This window comes from Sturnus vulgaris, chromosome 4 (genome assembly GCF_052056855.1).
Source record: "Sturnus vulgaris isolate bStuVul1 chromosome 4, bStuVul1.hap1, whole genome shotgun sequence".
NCBI classification, from domain to species: domain Eukaryota; kingdom Metazoa; phylum Chordata; class Aves; order Passeriformes; family Sturnidae; genus Sturnus; species Sturnus vulgaris.
In genome coordinates, this window is record NC_142246.1 from 65,288,035 (window position 1) to 65,307,413 (window position 19,379).

Here is a 19,379-nt window from a genome sequence, read left to right on the forward strand (position 1 = left end):
TCTTCCACTGGGCCATGTTTCTCAAAGGCCCATCCAACGCCTTGAGCACTTTCAGAGCATCCTGGACAGCTTCTCTGGACAATTTGTGCCTCATCACTGTCACAGGGAAGAATTTTTCCTAATATGTAATCTAAATATGCCATTTCCCCTTGTCCTGTCTCTACATGCCCTTGTAAAGGCACTCTTCTCACTGACAGATGCTCAGCTACCTGTAGATTTTTCCATTCCAGCCCTCTGAGCAGCAGGTGTGGGATGGTGACAAGCCCCAGGTCACCCTCCTTACAGCAGCCACACAGAGCATAAGTAGCCTTTCAGCCTGTGGGGAAGAGTAGGGAGCACTCCTGAATGTATTGGTGGCAGATTTTTATCTAACAAAAACTGTCACAGTTTTTGGCTATGTCCCAGGGGACGCTCTTTTTTTTTCTGCTGTTCACAAACCCTCCTACCCAAGTGAAGAGCACAGTGTTAGCCTGTGCAGTGAGCTCAGTGTCTCAGGGACAGGTGGCTCTCTGTGGTCAATATAGACTCTGAAATAAAAACTTTCCTGTGTAGCACACTGCTGATTCACTATTTTTGTTTTCTTGTTTTTCACTTTCTTTCTGGCACTTGGCAAAGCTGTTTCCTGTTGCACATGACACATGAAATGTGTAAAATTCCTCTCTGTTCCCATCTGCCCCACTTCTCCTAGACCTTTGGAGCAGGTCAAACCCAGGTTTGCTTGGGGGTTCTTGCTCTGCTGGTGTCCCTGATTCTCCACTGGGCACCTTTCTCTGGCCACAGCTTCTCCCTTAACCAAAAAGCCTCTGCTTCAGTGGGAATTTTGACTGAGGGCTTAGTAAAAACAGAATAAAGGGTAGAGGATTTAACTAATTGCTAATTTAACTCAGTTAATTAAGTCTCTTCCTGCTCTGCATCTGTGGAGGATCATTGCTTCTCAGGAAATTTGGGATATGGTGGGGACATCTTGCAAACCATAAAGCACTTTGTGAATGAATAAGAGCATAACAAAATTCCTGCATATTTTCATTTATAGATATGTAGATAATTCTTCCTTGATGTAATATTAATACAGTGTTGATTATCATGGTAGGGAGTTACTAAACTCATTTTTCAATGGTAAAAATGTTTAAAATTTTGGGTTTATTTATCTTATAAATGTTGCTTCTGAATGAAATGACAACAAAATTCCTTCTGATTCAAATGTTGAACAAGTGAAATTTTCCACATCAAAAACTACTGAGCTCATTCTGCTCTTTCATATTGATGTAAGTCACTGCTGGAAATGACAGAGCAGTGAGTGTTATCAAGCTCAGAATGCTTTGAAACAAACTAATAGGCCAAATTCTCCTATTGCATGAATACAGAAGCCACAAAGCCTTTTACAATTGCTGGCAGAGTATGGCTGCAATGGTTGGGCCAGAATTTAAGGTCAAGGGCAGAACTTGATATCGGTGAACTGTTGGGTGATTAAATGTTCCATGATGTGTTATATTTATTTTTTTTTAAGTAGTTATGACCAAAGTGCCTATTTTTCAACTTTTTTTTTTTGGTTGATTTTGCAGGAGAAACACAGCACTTTAAAAATGCCTTTGCAGGGAATGATGCCAGTGTTATGGGATTACCACTTGCTTTCTATTCAGGAATGTATGCCTATTCAGGCTGGTAAGTGGATGAAACTTGCACATATTTTTCTTGAAAACAAACACTAATATGTTATAACAAAGACATTTATTTGTATGAAGCAATGAGTATCACATTCTACATCTTTTGCCAAGCTACATCATACAGCTAGGGTAGTTCTCACCACTGTTCCATATGCTCAGTGGTCATTGTGCAAGCAGCTCTGCAAAGGAAGGATTTTTCTTTTTCAGTATACAATATATAAACACACACTGACCACCAAAATAATCACACCACAAGAAAGGAATAGTCTTCATTTTTCATTAAATATTTTAATAAAAGTATAAAAGGACTAATGAAGCTTAAATTTTTTTTAAGAAGTCAGTAATTATTTAAAAAACAAATCTATGATTCTGTTACAAAGTTGTGTGGCCCTTAGCTTTGCTTTGTAATAGCAGTATTCGACAAGTAAGAGTCAATGAGATTGGTATGGAGCAGGAAACAGAATAAAAATCTCAAGATTTTATACCTCTTGCTCTGAGAGATTTGGACCATACATAAAAGTGCAAATGGCTTCCACAAAAATCAAGTGTGAGCAAAGGTATGAGACTTTACCTTCAGGTATCCTGCTTAGAACTTTCAAATTCTTTCTCTTCCCCCTCCAAAGTACACAGCAGCTGGTTTGAAAGGTGCTGCTGCTTCTTGAATCTGCCTTTACAATTTATTCATGCTCGTGAGGGCTCACATTGTGCAGTGCCAAAGGGTTTCTGCAGCAGCAGCAGCGTGGGGGGAAGAAAGCAGAGCACAGAGCACAGAGTGGGCTTTTTTTGAGATAGCTTTGTCTGCAGCCCTTCCCTTGGCTCCCCACAGCCTCACAGGCAGCCAAGGTCTTTACCTTGCATGAAAAGTGAGGGCTGCAAGATAAGGGCTTTATTTATTTAATTTGGAGGGACAATGGGCTGAGCATTGGCGTTCTCTGCCCATCTCCAACTCCCTGGTTGCAGGAGCATTATAAATCTGCACACTGAAGCATGAACAGAACTTTATATATTAAATGGCAGTGGGGGGAAGAAGCCCAAGAGAGTCCAAAGCCTTTATCTGGGGATAGATATGTAAGAAAAGAGCCTGGCATTTTGAAGCCTCAAAGAAATGGAATTGATTATGTGGACAATCTCTGCTTTCTTCCCCCTCTCTCCTGTAACTGCCTCTGTCTATCATATCCATACGTGTGATGGTTTCTCACTTTTTGAATATTAACTGAAGTTTTTGTATGAAAGCAATTTTAAAAGCTCTTTAATATTATTCAGTTTCTTTCCTGCAAAATGGTTCATCAAAAATACTGTTATTCTGTTGCTTCTTTCCCATTTTTCACACAATTATTTAAAGCCTTACAATAATTATTTTTTTCCCTCTTTACACCTTCTGACTTTTATTTCGAGTTCCTTATTTGCCACTTATAAAAGAAATTAGCAGGAAAAAGACCCAATTTGGCTAGTGGTTCTTCCCAGCTGTCTATTTTTCTTTGTCATCAGCTAAAATTCATCACCTGAGAGCGTGGAGGAGCAGACCATTAAGCGGAGTGGCAATATCCTTGCACTATCAGTTTCATGGGGCTAAATCAATAAAATGAGCTGAATATGAAGGAGTGTTGCAAGTGTTGATGTGTCCTGGGATGCAGGCAGAATTTTATGCTCACAAGGCTGTTAACTTTGAATGATACAGCTTTGAAAAAGAAAAGCAGTATCTCTTCTGTGTGTGGGTTCATCCTGTCAAGAGCAAGTGTAGACTATTGAGTATGCAGAATTCTGGTTGAAAAAGGACAAGTGGAGAAAACAATGCAAGGAAACATGTCTTGGCATCAATAAAAGGACTGAGGCTGGGCTATCATAGAATGGTTTGGGTTGAAAGGCACCTTAAAGATCATTTTGTTCCAACCCCTCTGCCAAGGGTAGGGATAGCTCCCACTAGACCAGGTTGCTCAAAGCCCCATCCAACCTGGCCTTGTACACTTCCAGGTATGGGGCATCCACAGCTTGGATAACCAGTTCCAGTGCTCCACCACCCTCTCTGTAAAGACTTTCCTCCATTTATCTAACCAGAATCTTCTTCTGTGCTCTATGCACTAGAAAGTTTAAAAACAAGCACTGATGTTTTTGCATAAGCTGACAAAGAATTTAATGCTCAGTCACAAAATCACTATTTTTAAAAAGCCATGAGCCACTTGTTCTGCTACCTCAGCTTTGCTCCAAGACTTGTGATGGGGCCAAGCTCCAGACTTTCTGCCAGATCAGTTCCCAGTGTTCTGTTCACTGCAGCACTGTGGCTCAGGTGCCATTTGTCTCCCTGCACAAGTGCAGAGGGCCAGCATAGGCTCTGTATTGACTGCTCTGTTTAATTAGACAAGATCTGACTCTGGGCCTGTCTCTGAGCCAGGCACAATTGTTATCCAGTCAGGCACAGCCCTAGTGCTAATAAATGTAGAACAGAGGGTTCAGCAACCCTGAGGCTCATGGTTGCTTTGTATGCAGGGCTGTGCCTGGTGAGCAGTTCCTATGAATTCCCATACAGAGCTGTCTCTTGAATGCTGCTGGAATATGATCAGAGTGCAACCTGTACTGGAGGTTGTGCAAGAGCAGGCAGGGCTAGAAGCCTGTGTTTAAGTTCCTATACCACAAAATACTGTGAAAGTTCTTAGTTTAGGAGGGGTTTTTCTAAGGCTTCAGTTATTTGTATGGTTAAGAAGCCCTTGCTGAGTACTCTGATGAGACTTTTTGCCAATATAACCTGAACCTATAAAAGGCAACAAGCACAAATGGAATATGAAGCTTGAAGGGTGCATGTGTGTGTACGTATAGAATTTGGGTAAACTATTAACTGCATAGTATGCCAGGGGAAAAAAATAACTTAATTACACACTGATTTTATACTGTTACTGTCTTTTTCTTTTCCTACTTTGCTGTCTTTTCTGAGAATTTTCTTCCTGAGTGTGGGGATAAGGGAAGGTTAAATATCACTCTCTCTTTAATCCAATCATGGGCCTGCACAGCCTTCTGTAATTAACAGCAGTGCTTAACTGAAAGCATCTCGATTCTTGGTTTAAGAACTACGGAATAAAAATATAAGAATAAATCTTATAATAAATTTTATAACTCTTTTCTAGGTTTTACCTCAATTTTGTTACCGAAGAAGTGGAAAACCCTGAAAAGTATGTACTACATGTTTTGCTTGACTTTTGAATAATGGTGGTGAAATTTAAAATGTTATAAAATTAGTGATCTTCAAAAGTTCTGTATGCTGGTCAAGCTGCTTGCCTTCCAGCAGATCTGGTGTCTATTTGAATTGCAACTGCTTGAAGATTTGCTATTTTTGGTCTGTTGTGACCTCGTTATGTATTCTGCTTTTATCTGCACAGAAAGCAGAAAATTAAGTAGATCTCTAGGGCTCCAGTTCTCCTCCTCAGGATACAAGTAACTACCAGGGGCTCCTTTCAGTGGAAGTTACTGATATCCTGCCAGGGAAATCTTGCCCAAGAAACTTACCTGCTGCAATATTTGTCAGTTTTGCTGTGTTTAAATATTAATCAAATACTTAGTTCTACTTGTTTTAGATGTCTCAGAAATGCAGGATCTTGAATACACATCACACAGCGTCCAATCTAATTAAACTGGACAGGGGATATGGGTTGGAGCCTGTTTCCAACCAGAGATGAATATTCTGACATCACCTGCCTGTAAAACATGGAAAGAAAAGTTATCCTGTTAGGGAGAGTTTGATTTGTCCCATCTATTTTAGTAGATTTGTTTTGGTACCTGAAGCCAGTAATAAAAAGCTACTTATGTTTTGCAAAAGTTAGAGAAAATGAGTTTTCAGATCATTTTTCTTTGAGGAAAAGAAATTATTTACATGATGAAGAAATTAATGGCTAAATATAATTTTCTTAGGTTTTTAAAATAAGATAACTGGCTGGGTACCAAATTACTTATTGTTTTAAAAGGACACCCAGCACTGTACACTCAGATAATATGAATCTGAGATATATAGAGGAAGAAAACCCCAAGCCATTGATTGGGAACATGCAGAAGGGTTTTGTTGGTTTCTTTGGTATCTGAACCAAACCTGGTGCTGTTTCAGAGGCCTGAAAATCCTTGTAAGGAAATGGATGATAAAATATGAGGCTGGTAGAAAGACTGGCAGATTTCCATTGTCTCAGTGACTTTGAGCTGTGTTGTGTGTTAGTGGGCTCTTTGATGTGATCAGGATATGTACAGCGAGAATTGTGTGACAGGAATCCAGGAGCAGGTGGAAAACACTGCATTAATATTTATGAGTAATCATTATGACAGATACCTCTGCACAAATGGGTTTTTCACTGGTAATCTTCAGTTCTGATAAAACACCACTTTAGGAGCTGTGGTTTAGTAAAACATGACTCTGGATGTATTGAAAATGTGCAGGTGTGGCACTTGGGGACACTTGGGTTTAGTGGTGGACTTGGCAGTGCTGGGTTAATGGTTGGACTCAATGGTCTTGCAGGCCTTTTCAAACCTGGAGGCTTCTGTGCTCCTAAGTCACTTGTGTCAGTGGAGAGCAGCTGGCTAAAGATTCCCAGGCCTGGGACACACATGAACTCAACTGGATGATCCAGGGTTTAACTACCAAGGATCTGTGCTATTTATAAAATCATGAGAGGCAGATATTAAAACCAAAAGACAACCTACATATTTTTTTACTTTTGAAAAATTGTTGTATTACAGATTGATTTTAAATGTGAAACTAAATGTAGGAGTGAAGGGATTCTGGTCCAGGATATCTACTATTTCAGGAAATTCTAGGGAGATAGGTTAGGAGTCAGAGTCTTGGTGGTGTGATTAAATTCAGCTAGAGCAATATAATTTGTAAATTATCATGTGATTGCCATCAATACTGTGTGATCTTTTTAAATGTGCAGATGCCCTTTGTGACTTTTCATATATTTCTGTGTCTCTGCAATTCTTTTAAGTAGAATTCTTGGTAATTTTCATTATAGCTATTTTGATATATGTCGAGTTTTTGTGATTTGAGTCAGAGGAGTGCCTATTTTTGAATATTTTGCTCTCTGCTGCATAGGACCTTGATATATCTTAGCTAAGAGAAGTGGTGTTGGTTCAATTCTGATGTTTTTCTTTCCATTGCAGCTAGGATATGAGGGAAGAAGACTGTCTTTTCCCATCTTAGGAGAGCTTTTCTGTTCTCCAGGTTATCCTTGGAGAACTGCTGAAGTTAATTTGTACTGCCACTGAGGATGTAGTACTGGAGGGCAAACCACATAACCTGGCTGGTTTAGTGTATTCCAGGATGGCACTGGAAAAAAAGACAGCTCGATATTACATGTGCAATGTTATCACAAGGCTCTTAAAGCTTCCCTTCATCACTCTTCCTCTTGAGGCTGCACTTTGAGAGGATGAGTAGATGCCCAGTTTTTACAATCTCTATGCAAAGATATAATATAGAATAGAAGAGAGCAGGATTTTAAAAATTGCTGAATAAATTGCAGGTGATGGTGGAGCAAATGGATTGTTACTGTCTGTGCCGACAGAGACCTCTGCACCACCTGTAAATGGGGATTCTGGACTCTCTTGAGCTGAAATAAGCAATTAAATAAAACATTTGGAACACATTTTTTATCTGGTTTCCACTTGTGAATGGCTCTTTTGGAAAGATGTCCTGAACCAAGGCTTGCTCCACCATTTTTCCCAAAGCTTCAGGGCAATGGAATAGTGTGGATTCATCTCAGTGGCAACTGTCTCAGCTCCCACGAAATCCAGTGCAAATGATAGATGAGCCACTAATTGTTCTGCTGTTGTAGGGGGCTTGGAGCTACAATTTTAAGGTCCCTCCCAACCCAAATTATTCTGTGATTCTACTGTATTGTACATCTATGTAGATATGATGTAGCTGATTTTAAAAAAAGAAGAGGAAAGTACAGGCTTGAACCACTTAGAGCTTGTAACAGCTCCAGGTGTGCAATTTGTAATGTTTGTCAATGGTTAGGATGGATGTAAATTACTTACAGCAAAAGAGGTGAGCACAGTGAAGTCTTCTGCCCTGCACCTGCCAAAGTAAATATTTGCCTGAGAATCAGTCACAGTTGTGCATTTCCAGGTGTGAGACAGCTCTGGAAGTAACTGAGGTGAATGATCAGCTCTATCCCCATGAGAACCAGCAGGCTGCAAAACTCTAGTGAATGTTCTAAGGGGATGTGCCAGATTTACAGCAGAGGGATGGGCAGGAATTCTCTAGCAGAGAGTGAGGATGGGGCTTTGAGCAGCCTGGTCTAGTGGAAGGTGATCCTACCTATGGCAACAAGATGATCTTTAAGGTCCTTTCCAACCCAAGATATTCTGTGCAGGTGGGCCCTAGAATATATCCTGAGATGCATAGGAAGGCAGAAGTATCTGCTATTAGACATTAAATTTCCTAGACAGAGATTGCATTTCTTTCTGTGGTGTGTGGCACCAGGAAAACCTATGGGGGAGTATGGCACGTGTCATTGGGAGTGCAGGAGAGAGGCAGGGAAAGGGGGATGCTTGTGCTTTTGCCCAGTCCCCTTTGTGCTGTTTGCAGAGGCAGGAAGGGCTTTGGAGGCTGTGGGAATCTGTGGAGGTGCAGCTGCCTGCCCAGGTGCAGTAAATTCCACTCTGAGGTCTATAAGTAGGGGAAATACTCTGGATCTTAGGCACTGGGGTGCCAAGGCAATATGAAACCTAGAGAGGGAGAGCAGGAATTAGCAAAGCAGGGAGCAAGAGCCCTTTACATTACAGAAGGGAGAGCAGAAAGACTTAAAATAACCTCTCAAAGAGAATGTCATTGCTTTTTGAACAGAGTTTTAGAAGTAGTGTTGAATTCTCACTTTGGAAATGCCACTGTCCCCTCTTTTGTGTAAGGACATTATTATAACCCCAATTATAAGATGTAGAAGTAGCTGTTTCTGTGTCTCGCTAAACCCCCTTTTGATGTCTCATTTTTAAGCCTGAACTCATTTCTTTATTCCTCTTTGTTCAAGCCAGCTATTAGTAGGTCCTGAAGAAACACAAAGTTAATGTTTATTTTAGAAGGAGCTGTGGTTGCAGTGCCAATGTACAATTTTTTAAAATAGCCTGAAATAATTTTATTAGCAAGAATATGTGGAACAACATTAAAGTGCGACAGCAAATTTCTTTTCCTTTTTATGAAAATTATGCTTTGCATGTACAGGTTGGGTCAGTATAAATTGTTGTTTCAAATAAATTACCTAAATAATCCTTGAAGCAGAACTTCACCAAAACAAATTTGTGCAGCTACATCCCATGTAGCTTTATTTTTGATTTTTTTTATGCTATAAGGATCAGTCCCAAACTGAGGTCTTATTGTGTTGCCTTGTTAAATAATAGGTGAATGAAGGAACAGCCAGGTCTCTCAGAGAGTTTGTCACCTGAAAAGTGACAGGAGCCATGTTGTCTGGAGCAGGAAATTTAGAGGATTAGAAATCATGCATGCTGAACTTCCAGACTCATTTCTTGAACATAGCCTTTGATCTCATCTGTATTCTTGAGCACTCACTGTGTACTCTCAAGAAACACGCCAAGTTTATTCAGTCAAGACCCTAAAGGCAGCTCATGCCTGAAGAGCACTTCCCTCTTGCCTTCCCAGGCTGAGCAGAGTCTGGGATCAGTGCTAAAGTTCATCAAGAATTTTGGCAGCTTCCAGATGAGAAGATAACACAGGAGAGTCTTCACATCACAGCAGCATCTTCAGAGCCTTGTCAAAGCCAGAGGCAGGTTGTGTCAAAAAGAGAATCCCACTTTAACAAAATTGTGCTCCATCCTCACTATGAGTAGATGACTGGCCTGAATGCTTCAAGTTGTGAAGATTAGCCTTGTGTTGTAAGATAGAGAAAATAATATTTCACTTTAAGGAGAGGGAAACTTGGACTCAAATTCCTTACTGACTTGAAGGCAGTCTGTTGTCAAGTGACAGTTTGAGAGAGATGTTAATTTATAGCCCTTGTTTTACTAAATAATTTTATTTCTTTGGCACTGCAGATTTTTGTTGGTGTTGTTGAACTTAGAAATATTTTTCATTTAGTGGAAAAAAAAGAGAATTTCAAAGGATGTGTAGTCTGAAAGTATTTTACAGTATAGATTACTTTGCAGTTGCAGTTAAGTACAGCTGCCATTTGGCATAATAATTCCTTTTTTTCTCTCTCTTTTTTTTTTTTCATTTCTTGCCCCTCACCTCCTTTATTGAACCATTTCATTTGCAAATATTTCATTTCTGTTTGTAAAATAACTTTGGTCCAGCCCAGGCAATCTATCATTGTTTAAAAAGTTACACAGTGCAAAGAACATATTATTGAGATGTATAGTGTTTATAAGTGTGGTCTCAGATTGATAAATCATGTCTTGTGCTGTTGAAAAACCACAAAATGAATTGCTTTGCTCTGACCTTGGGGTCTGAGATCAGTCAGTTTGTCTATTAGATTTTTCCAGTGTTCTTCTCACTTCATTTATTCCTGTTTTTCCAAAGCACCAAGCAACAGTAGCTGTATAGCAAGTCAGCAGAGCTTGATATCTTCAGACATTTCGTAAAATCAGGATATCAAAATGTTTGATATAATCTATTTTTATACTGTTATAATGTGAATGTCGTGTCTAGCTAATGTGTGCCACCCATTCATTCTAATTATAGAGTCTATGAGGACTGAGTGAGAGAAATAAAGTATTAAGGGTGTTTTCTTCAGGCTATCTGAGCATTATAGGGATGCAGATGGATGGGAGGGGAATGGGGGCTAGGATGCTACAACTCTTCCAGCTCCCTTTTTATTCATAGCCATCTGATTTTTGCTGCTTCACGTTAAAATGCAGCCCCCTACCAAAGTCAGTCAGAAGCTTGAATTGCACTCATTGTTGCTCATTGTCAATCTAGCCACTGATTGGGGATCAGATTCACAGCAATCAAAAAAGTAAAACATGTTTTCAGTGTTAATTGAGAGGATGCAAGTCTTTGATATTTCTGCCTCTCTCCTTCTTCCTTTTTTTTTTGTTATTTTGTAATTTAATGACAAGATTTATGCTGAAGAGGAGTATTAATATCAGTACTCTTAAACACTAGGAAGGTTTATCTGCCTGGAGTTTGAAATCTTTCTTGTGTCATTATATTCTACTTATTCCTAAAAGATACATTTGACTCCAATTCATTTTCTTCATGTCAGGCTACAGTGACAAATATTCAGTGCAGAAGTTATAGGATTACATTGTGATATTTTACCTGAAGATAATCAAAGGAGACAAATGCTAATCTTTCCAGTATTTTGTAAAGCCCATTTGCTCATGTGAATTCATCAAATCACCTTAAAGGGAAAACCAGGTCAGTCAAGTGAGCATTTGCATTTTTCCCTCTATATATTATTTGTGTCTTGCTTTTTTTTTTTTTGCAGTTGAATACTTATTCTTCATCATAGAATGAGGATGTTCTAATTAGCCTCCCCACAGCTATTTTTATGTCTCCTTAATAGAAGTTTATACTTTCTAATTTTGACTGTATCTAACAGCATTACAGTCTGCTTAAATTCTTTCAATCGTCTGGGAGGCATCTCAGATGAGGTGTCCAAACCTGGTGAATTCAACAATTTCTACAGTTTATTTCTGACCTCTGTAAGTGATAAAATCATGTTTTCAGATCTATACAATCCTTTAATGGGGAACTGAATCTGCCAAAAAAAGAAAACAAATTAATTTACTAGCTCAAATGTACTTTCATGAAACCAAGCATGGGTTTTGCTATTTGTAAAATGTATGTAAAACATTTAATTAAGAATGTAATTCAGTAGTATTTGTGTGTGTTTGAGAGGGACAAATAGACAATTATTAGATCTCAGGGGAGTTGACTCACCAGCATGAGATTGAAAATGATCTTTCCTTTGCTTTTGCTTTCTTGCTAACCTAATTAGCTCCGTAGTATTTGCATGACTCAAATCTTCAGCTCATTAATTGTTTCTTTTAGAAAATACTAATAATTCATTTCTGAAACAAAGTATTTCAGTCTTGGATGCATGTTTTTAATTCAGATTTCTGAAATCTCAGTATGGGAACTAACTTATTTCCCTTCATAAATCTATTTTATTCTTTTTAGTTGAAGGATGCCACTCTTGCTGGAAGTTGGAAATTCTCTTACGAGCGGGAATCGAATATTCTGATTGCTTTGCCTTTATTTATAGTCTTTTTTCACTCCTAGTTTGGGAGATTTTAGACCAGGCTTCTCAGAGCCCCATCCAACCCAGCCTTAAACTCTCCTGAGTTCTGGCTCCAACTTTTCCTCTCTTCACTCTTTACTAGTTGGAAACCAAACTAGTGGCAGATCCCAAGTGAGAATTACAATTTAATAGGAAAATTAAGATAAAGGCAATAATACAGAAACACTGGCTTAACCTGACGGAGTCAGAATACAACCTGACACCGTGTTGGCCAGGGTGTTGGTAGCAGTCTGATTAAATGGTGGCTGCATCCTCTTGGAGTGATGGATGTGACTCTGTTGAAGCAGTGATCCTGTAGAAGGGTCTGGTCTTCCTCTGAAGGTCCAGAGGTGGTTATGGACTCTTGTCCTCTGGGAATTCAGTGGATAAGGCTGCTTGTGATGTTCCAAATCTCAGGTTATATCCAGGTAGGAACGTTTGTCTCCTGTCCCTGCATGGAGCATCTCCCAATGGGATGGTGTAATTTTGTCAGCTATGCAGTGGGACTCAATGGCCTATTAACAGAAAATATCCCCTGGAGGGAGGATGGCTCATGGAAGAGATAAAGAACACTGCCCCACCCGGTTTTAACAACTGGTTATAGAATACATACTTTTGGTTACATCTTACATTTTTATCTAAAACAACTCTCCATCCCACCCCTCAGGAGATGTGCCATAAATGCTCTAACTGTGACAATCTGATGGTTCTGCTGACAAAAAATGTGATTGAGTCACATATGATACAGGGAAATTATTCAAGGGTTGCAACTTGCTTGTGAGCCCCAGTTGGGGTCTGTCTGTGATAGGATTTGTTGGGGGTCACTGAATCCACAAAATATTTCCAACCAGAGGAAGAAGTGAAACTGTGATTTTTAGCTGTGTTAGCAGCTTGAGTTAAAAATGTGAAAAGGGTCAGAATGGAACTGGAAGTGGTAACCCAAACTGAAATCCAAATAATTGGTTTCTTTCTTTTTTCATTAACTTCAATTACATAGGACTAGATTTTTGGATTTGATAATGTGGATTATCCTGTAGTCTCGTAGCAATTTCTTTGGCCCTGTAATTTCTGAGAGTTTCAACATAGTAACTACCATCTATAATATAATTGAGGATGCAGATTCAGTCCTTCTGTTCTTGTTTTCCCTATTCTTGGCTGTTGAACACAAATTCCTCCTGCCACACCCGAGTGTCCTCTGCCCCATAGGTGCATTGGGCTGTGCTGTGTCACAAGAGAGGGAATGGAGAGCACAGCTGGAAAGCAGAGTGTGCTGTGCAGTCTGTGTCTGGAGGGGTCCAGATGTATGCAGAAAACACTGCAAATCCCCTGCCTTGTCTTTGACAGATGCACTGTGTGTCTGAGCAGTGCTCTGAATTCACCAGAGCAATAGATGCAGGCAGCAGAGGGTCTGGGAAGATGACTCAGTGCATGAATTCGCCTGTCATCAGGCTGATCACAGGCAGCAAAGGCTTCAGCAGCAGGGACAGCCAAAGGGCTGCAGATTTCATTGGGCACTATTCCTCTTCCTTTCCTCTGAGACAGGCAGAGGCAGCCACTGTGTGTGCCTGCTGCTCTCCAGAGGCTGCATGTTTTCCCTCATACATCTAGTTAGGGACTGACCTAATGGATGCTGTTACATTCTACAATGTTCAGGGATGTGTACGTGACACACATTCAGCATATCAGATATTTTTATTTACTTTTCCTTTCCCTGTGTACTTGCTTTTTTCTCCCACTCCATTTTTTTTGGTGTTTATATCAGTGCTGAGTCCTGTGGTGAAATTCTACACATGAGAGAGATGACCCTGGGGTGCTGTATCTTTGTCATTGGCAGCTGCCTTCTAAACCTCAATTTAGCACTTGAATTGGTTCAGCTGCCTTCAGGTCTTTCTATTTCCTACTTCCACTTCATTATCTATTTTATGTAAAAAAAAAAAAATAAAAAACCACAAAACTGATGTTCTGTTTAGAAATTGACTGCAATGAAGAGCTACCTGTGGCAGGGTTTAAACTGATATGCCAGTCAATATGTGTAAATTAGAAAAGAGACTGATGTAATCTATTGTGTCTGTAAAGATTTCAAAGATGTACCTTGATCATTAATTAAGACAATAAGGATGTCTCATAAAACTGCAGTTGAGAAGACTAATAATTCACTATCGAATGAAGCAAGGCAAGGTGACTTGTATAATTGCCTGTTCTAACATTTATATTCCTTGTATAAAATACTCCTACTCACATAAAAGTCGAGCTGAAGGCCATGGAAATATTCAGGACTAGGCAATGCAGTTTTCATACCTAAACTTTGAGGGTACACTAAAGAAACACAGCAGTTGTCTTTCTCTATGTATTCGTTTGATTTTTATAGATTGAATTATTATTTCATACAGTTAACTTATAGCACACATCTGGCATGGGTGTTGGAGAAGAGTGAGTGGGAAAATGGCAGAATAAAAATGAGTGCTATAGATGCAAGGTTAGATACAGTATTGCTGTGCTGGGTTTTTTCTGTGGAAATGTGTGTTGAAATTAATAGTGCCACCTCTGCCCTTTTCCCCCTAATTGCCTGACGTAGAATCTAACTCCTTTTATGTCTCAAAAATGTAATAAGGATACCACCAAGACATTAGTCCGAAATCAGGAAGGGAGTCAGCTACCTGAAAAATCAAATCTATTCAGCAAACATGAGGTGGAGGATGGAAGGAAAAAGATGAATTGCAAGGGCAGTACCAGGACATGGTATATAGCATATATATATATATATATATATATATAGTTAGTAGTGGTTCTGTTCTGTGTGTGCTGCTGGGAGGGAGGATGGTAAAGCAGAGTGGGAATGCTGCCTGGGGGATTGTCCCCCTCTAAGGCAGCATCTACATTAAGGCAACATTTCTGAAACCATTGCTTTGGTATATTTGTTTCTGTTTATGTAGACTCTATGGCTTAAGATAAAAGAACCAACTTGAAATGAAAATGGCTGGATAAATTCCTTCACAATTCTGGAGACAACTGAAACTTTTTGAAGATTATTTGTTAGATCTATTTGATAGTTCTAAAAATGCATCATCAGGGCAGGATCCTACTGCTGGAGAGGTGGGTGGGAGAGGTTCCTGCAAGCTCACTGGATCAGTGCAAATGCCTGGGCTGCTGTGATGTACATCCTTATTTCTTTTTTTATCTGGGGCCAGTGGAGAAAGAGGGTCTGGACTAATCTCTTCTGAGGGGATGAGGGTTGAGCAAAGTGGTCAAGGGGAAGGTGCCCCTGTCCATGGCAGAGGGCTGGAGCTAGGTGGTCTTTAAAGTCCCTTCCAATCAAAACTATTGTATGATTTCAGTCTTTTGTTTTTTGCAAGTGGCTGCTTTTGTTAATTCATCACTGACAATGGAAAATGCCACGGCTGGGTATGGGTGGGGTTTTGCTTACAGTGTACACAGGAGGGGAAAACATCTACATGGAAGAGCCCTCAAACAGGTTTTCCTCTGCCAGGCCAGTGGCATCTCCTATGAGGAAGCAAAGTCCAGGGAGCTCAGCTGGAGCTCCCTGCCCTCCATCCTGCTCCGGAATGCAGAAGGTGTGTCCTGGGTGCCAGGACTGTGGCTGGCTGCTGCAGAGGGTCCTGCAGCCACTCTGGTCCATGGAGATTTGGTGTCTCCAAGGTGTCAGGATGTGACAAGCCCTCCTGCTGGCCCTGTGGCTATGCAGTGTGTGGTGCCACTGCACAGCAGGTTGCTCCTTTCTAGCCCTCGTGGCTCGTTTTGTTTGCCAACGTGATAACCTGCTGAGTGTAAGGTTTGTTTTGTTTCCTGTTGGTGATTTTACCTTTTTTGTTTTTTAAGTCATTTCTGTTTGTTTATGTGAATCATGGTTACTGTGAATCAGCTCTCCTAAGGAAGTAAAACAAATGTTTATCCACAGTCTCTCTGGGTAGCTGGAAAAATTGTAATCTGCTTTACCAGCAGGGTAATGTAATGTAACACAAAACACTGTAACCTTCGAAGTTTCCATTGCCCCGGATTTTCCTTAATTTTCACCAGCTGAAACACATGCAAAACTGTTCTATTTCTGTTTCCATGAGGGACATAGCAGTGCCTGTACAGAAGGGTGACAGTATCCTCTTTATGGGGTACCTGAGCTGCTCAGCAAAATATTCATGGCAGGAATAAAAATCCCTTGCAAGACTGATGTTCTGCTGTAGAGCAGAGTGTATTTTACTGGAGAGATGATGGGTTTCTCAGGGCTGAGCAGCTCTTCTCTTGGCCACACTGAAAGTTCCATTAGACATTTTCATTCCCTTTTGGTGTTTCATAAGCAGGGAGGCCTTACTGAAATTACTGGAAAAGAGATGGGCAACAGTGTATTCAGGGGTAGATAGAAAAAAGAATGAATTCACTAGGGAGACAAATCCAGCTGAAGTGGTTCAGAACAGTCACTGCAGCTGCCCCTCACATCTTGTCTTGGGTCCTAGGGGTGCTGAACTCTTTGTGAAAGCAGTGTGTTTTATAGAACTTCTAGTGTCGGTCTGCATTGTAGGCAAACCTCTCCCAGATTTTCTCCTTCTCATTTTAAAACTGGAACCTGGCTTTGTTTAAGCTCTTATTTCTGTGTTTACCAGCGGCATTAGCTGTTTTGGAGGTGACTCAGAGCACTCACCCTAATGTTTTGGTCTGAGATTTAAATCTGTGTTTCAAATAGCACTGAAATGTCACTGAAAGCCCCAGTCAAGACCATGAAATTCCTTATGAAATTGTTGACCAGCCTTTTCTCATGGGTACTGTCAGTGTTAGGTATAGAAAAAGAGGTCTCAAGCCATTTATCCTGGTGTTTGTGAAAGCAAGGCACCCTGAGTACCCATGGTTAGTTATTTAGGGCAGTGATAGCTACTTCAATTCACAGTGCAATTTTGTGATCTGTACGTGGTGCATCCTCTCCTGGAGCCAGAAGGGGATGACCCTTTTCTGCCACTTTTTATTTCCTTTTCTCTTTAATGCTGAGACTCAAAAATGAGGAAGAGCAGAGTGCCAAGGCAGTGTTAGATAAGCAGAGTGTTATACCAGTGCACGTAGCAGCATCTTGGTTGCCATTAACAGTAAATCTTTTCTTAGAGCACCATTAGGCTGATGCTGGCTGGCACCATGTGACAGAGCTGGTGAGATGACTGTCAGAGAAAGTGAGACAGCATTTCTTACTGGGATAAGATACAAAATCAGAGAATAAAATAAAATACAAACACAGCAATGGGCAATAAAAATTGCAAGAACTCTTTATTGCAGTCATGCACATCAGATTGCAGTTTTATAATGACAAAGAGTCATTAACATGTGCCATGCCACCATGAGTAGTTATTCTTTAGAACAGCATGGTCAAAATTCCAATAGCAAGAGAAGGAATGTTCCACTCAGTTCAGCCAGCACAATAACTAACTCTGGCACAGTCTTTTTGTAGGAAACGTTAAATGGGGTTCTCTTGTCTGATTGTTCATCTTTAATAGGTACTGAGGTTGCTGGCTTGTATTTAAGATATGTCATAGTCATATCAAAATGAGACAATTTGGCTTTGCACATTTTCCCTGTCGATGAGTACGTCCTTTCTTGTGTTACAGCAGAATTTCCATCAGAGGGGCACTGATCTCAGCTAGTGAGTGCTAAGATTGTTATTTCCCTGCACACCCTTCACTGCATGGTGGCTGTTTTATATGAGTGCTTATGGCTGTGCAGATGTTCTGGGAGCAGGTTCTGCTCACTTGCAGTGTAGCTTACATGTCGATATTTGGCTGTGAATATCTTGGAATTTTAAACACATAGCCATAGTGATATTTTATTTATGGAATGACTATTGTTAACTAAGTGACCATTAGGGTTTTTAGTCATTTAAATTACAGTGCAGTCTATATCCATGAAATGTAAGCCAGGAGGATTTATATAAGATTATGAACACTCCAGGGGTGCTGTGAAGTGAATAATCTGCATTTCACAAATTGCAGTGCTGTGGTGTATTATGTCAATCCTCATTCATTTGTAACACTTGCTGTTGAACAAATGCTGTTATTTGCATCTTCACCTTGTCATTATATTTTGTTTATTGTGAAAAAGTGGGCTATATAATAACATTATTTAATTTTTTGAAGTATGATGGAATGGAAAATCCCTTACAAGAATAGTTTTGATATCATAATTTGGAAATATCTAACAGTAATTTAGAGACCTCCTCCATAGATCATGAGAATGGATAATGAATAGGAGCACTCTGATATGACAAGAGGTTTAACTTCTATATTATGGGGATATTTTAAAAGAAAGAAAATTTACATTCATCCAACGCCATAAAGGAATGACAGGCACTTCTAGTTTATCATATCTGTTTATTACAGCAAAAAAACGGTTGCTAAGCAAAACCAGATAAAAGTAAAGGTTTATCCACAAGGAACATAGAAGACTGAAATTCCTTTTCCTTGGGCAAAACTCCCATTAGAGAACAAGCTGCTTGTGAGTCTGAGGAGGAAATAATTCAATGGATATGAAAATAAACATAAATGCTTTAGGATTCTTGCTTGGTGGTTGTGAAAGCCATGAGGAGAGGCTTTTTCTTAGTTGCAGGCTATCCCAGACATGAATAGATCCAAGTTCTAGGCCAGCTCACCTTAGTGTTAGGTGTTGGCAGAGTCACGATGCTGTACTAGAATGACCCTGGGTTGCAGTGAATTACATATTTTCTCTGCTTTTAAGAATGTAATTTTGCCCACAGAGGCCCAAATGTTGCCATTTTCTTTGTGCTTATTTTGGTTACTGAAAAAATGTCCTGCAAGCATTATTGCTAAACTAACACATAAATTTTTCCTGTTCCCCAGAGCTGATGTTTTTAAATGGAGGCCTGAAAAATGAAGATAGGGGTAATGATTTTTAAACCAAAGGAGACTTAGATACATGGAAGAAGGGGTTTGCAATGAGGGTTGTATAGCAGTGGAATGGGTTGCCCAGGGCAGTGGCAGATACCCCATCCCTGGAAGCATTCCGGGCCAGGCTGGGTCGGGTTCTGAGCATTCTGATCTAGTGGAAGGTGTCCATGCTCTTCCCAGGGAAGTTGGACTTAAGTGACATTTAATGGTCCCTTTCAACCCAAAGCTTTGTATGATTATCTAGGTTTACTTTCAAATGCAGATGTTGGGGAGACTGGTGCTGGACAGGGTGCTATGGATGCTGGGATGCAGGAATTTTTGATGGCACCACTACATGGTCCTTTTAAGTTGATGTTATTGGTCAGGATAAGAGATAGTGTGACAAATTCTGTATAAATCCTCATTATCACTCTCATTTTAAGATTTTAACGTGGAAGAGTAGGGCATTTTTGACAGAGGGTACACGGAACAATGTGCAATTGCAAAGATGAGTCAGCCTTAAAATCCTGAGGCTCATTGATTGTACTGTCCAGGATAATTGAAATAGGCTAATATGTCTGGCTATCTCATGTCACTACCAACTGCAGGGAACTCGATTTGCAGCAGATTTTCAGGAT

At 40.0% G+C, this 19,379-nt stretch overlaps 1 protein-coding gene across 1 annotated transcript in view; it reads left to right on the forward strand.

Annotated features, from left to right (window-relative positions):
• The window catches only part of SLC7A11 (solute carrier family 7 member 11), a 59,433-nt gene that overhangs the window by 16,131 nt on the left and 23,923 nt on the right, over positions 1 to 19,379 (forward strand). Inside the window, exons 5-6 of the mRNA XM_014891955.2 lie at positions 1,563 to 1,662; positions 4,781 to 4,825. Of these exons, the coding sequence (XP_014747441.1) occupies positions 1,563 to 1,662; positions 4,781 to 4,825 (145 nt within the window). The remainder of the gene's footprint in view (positions 1 to 1,562; positions 1,663 to 4,780; positions 4,826 to 19,379) is intronic.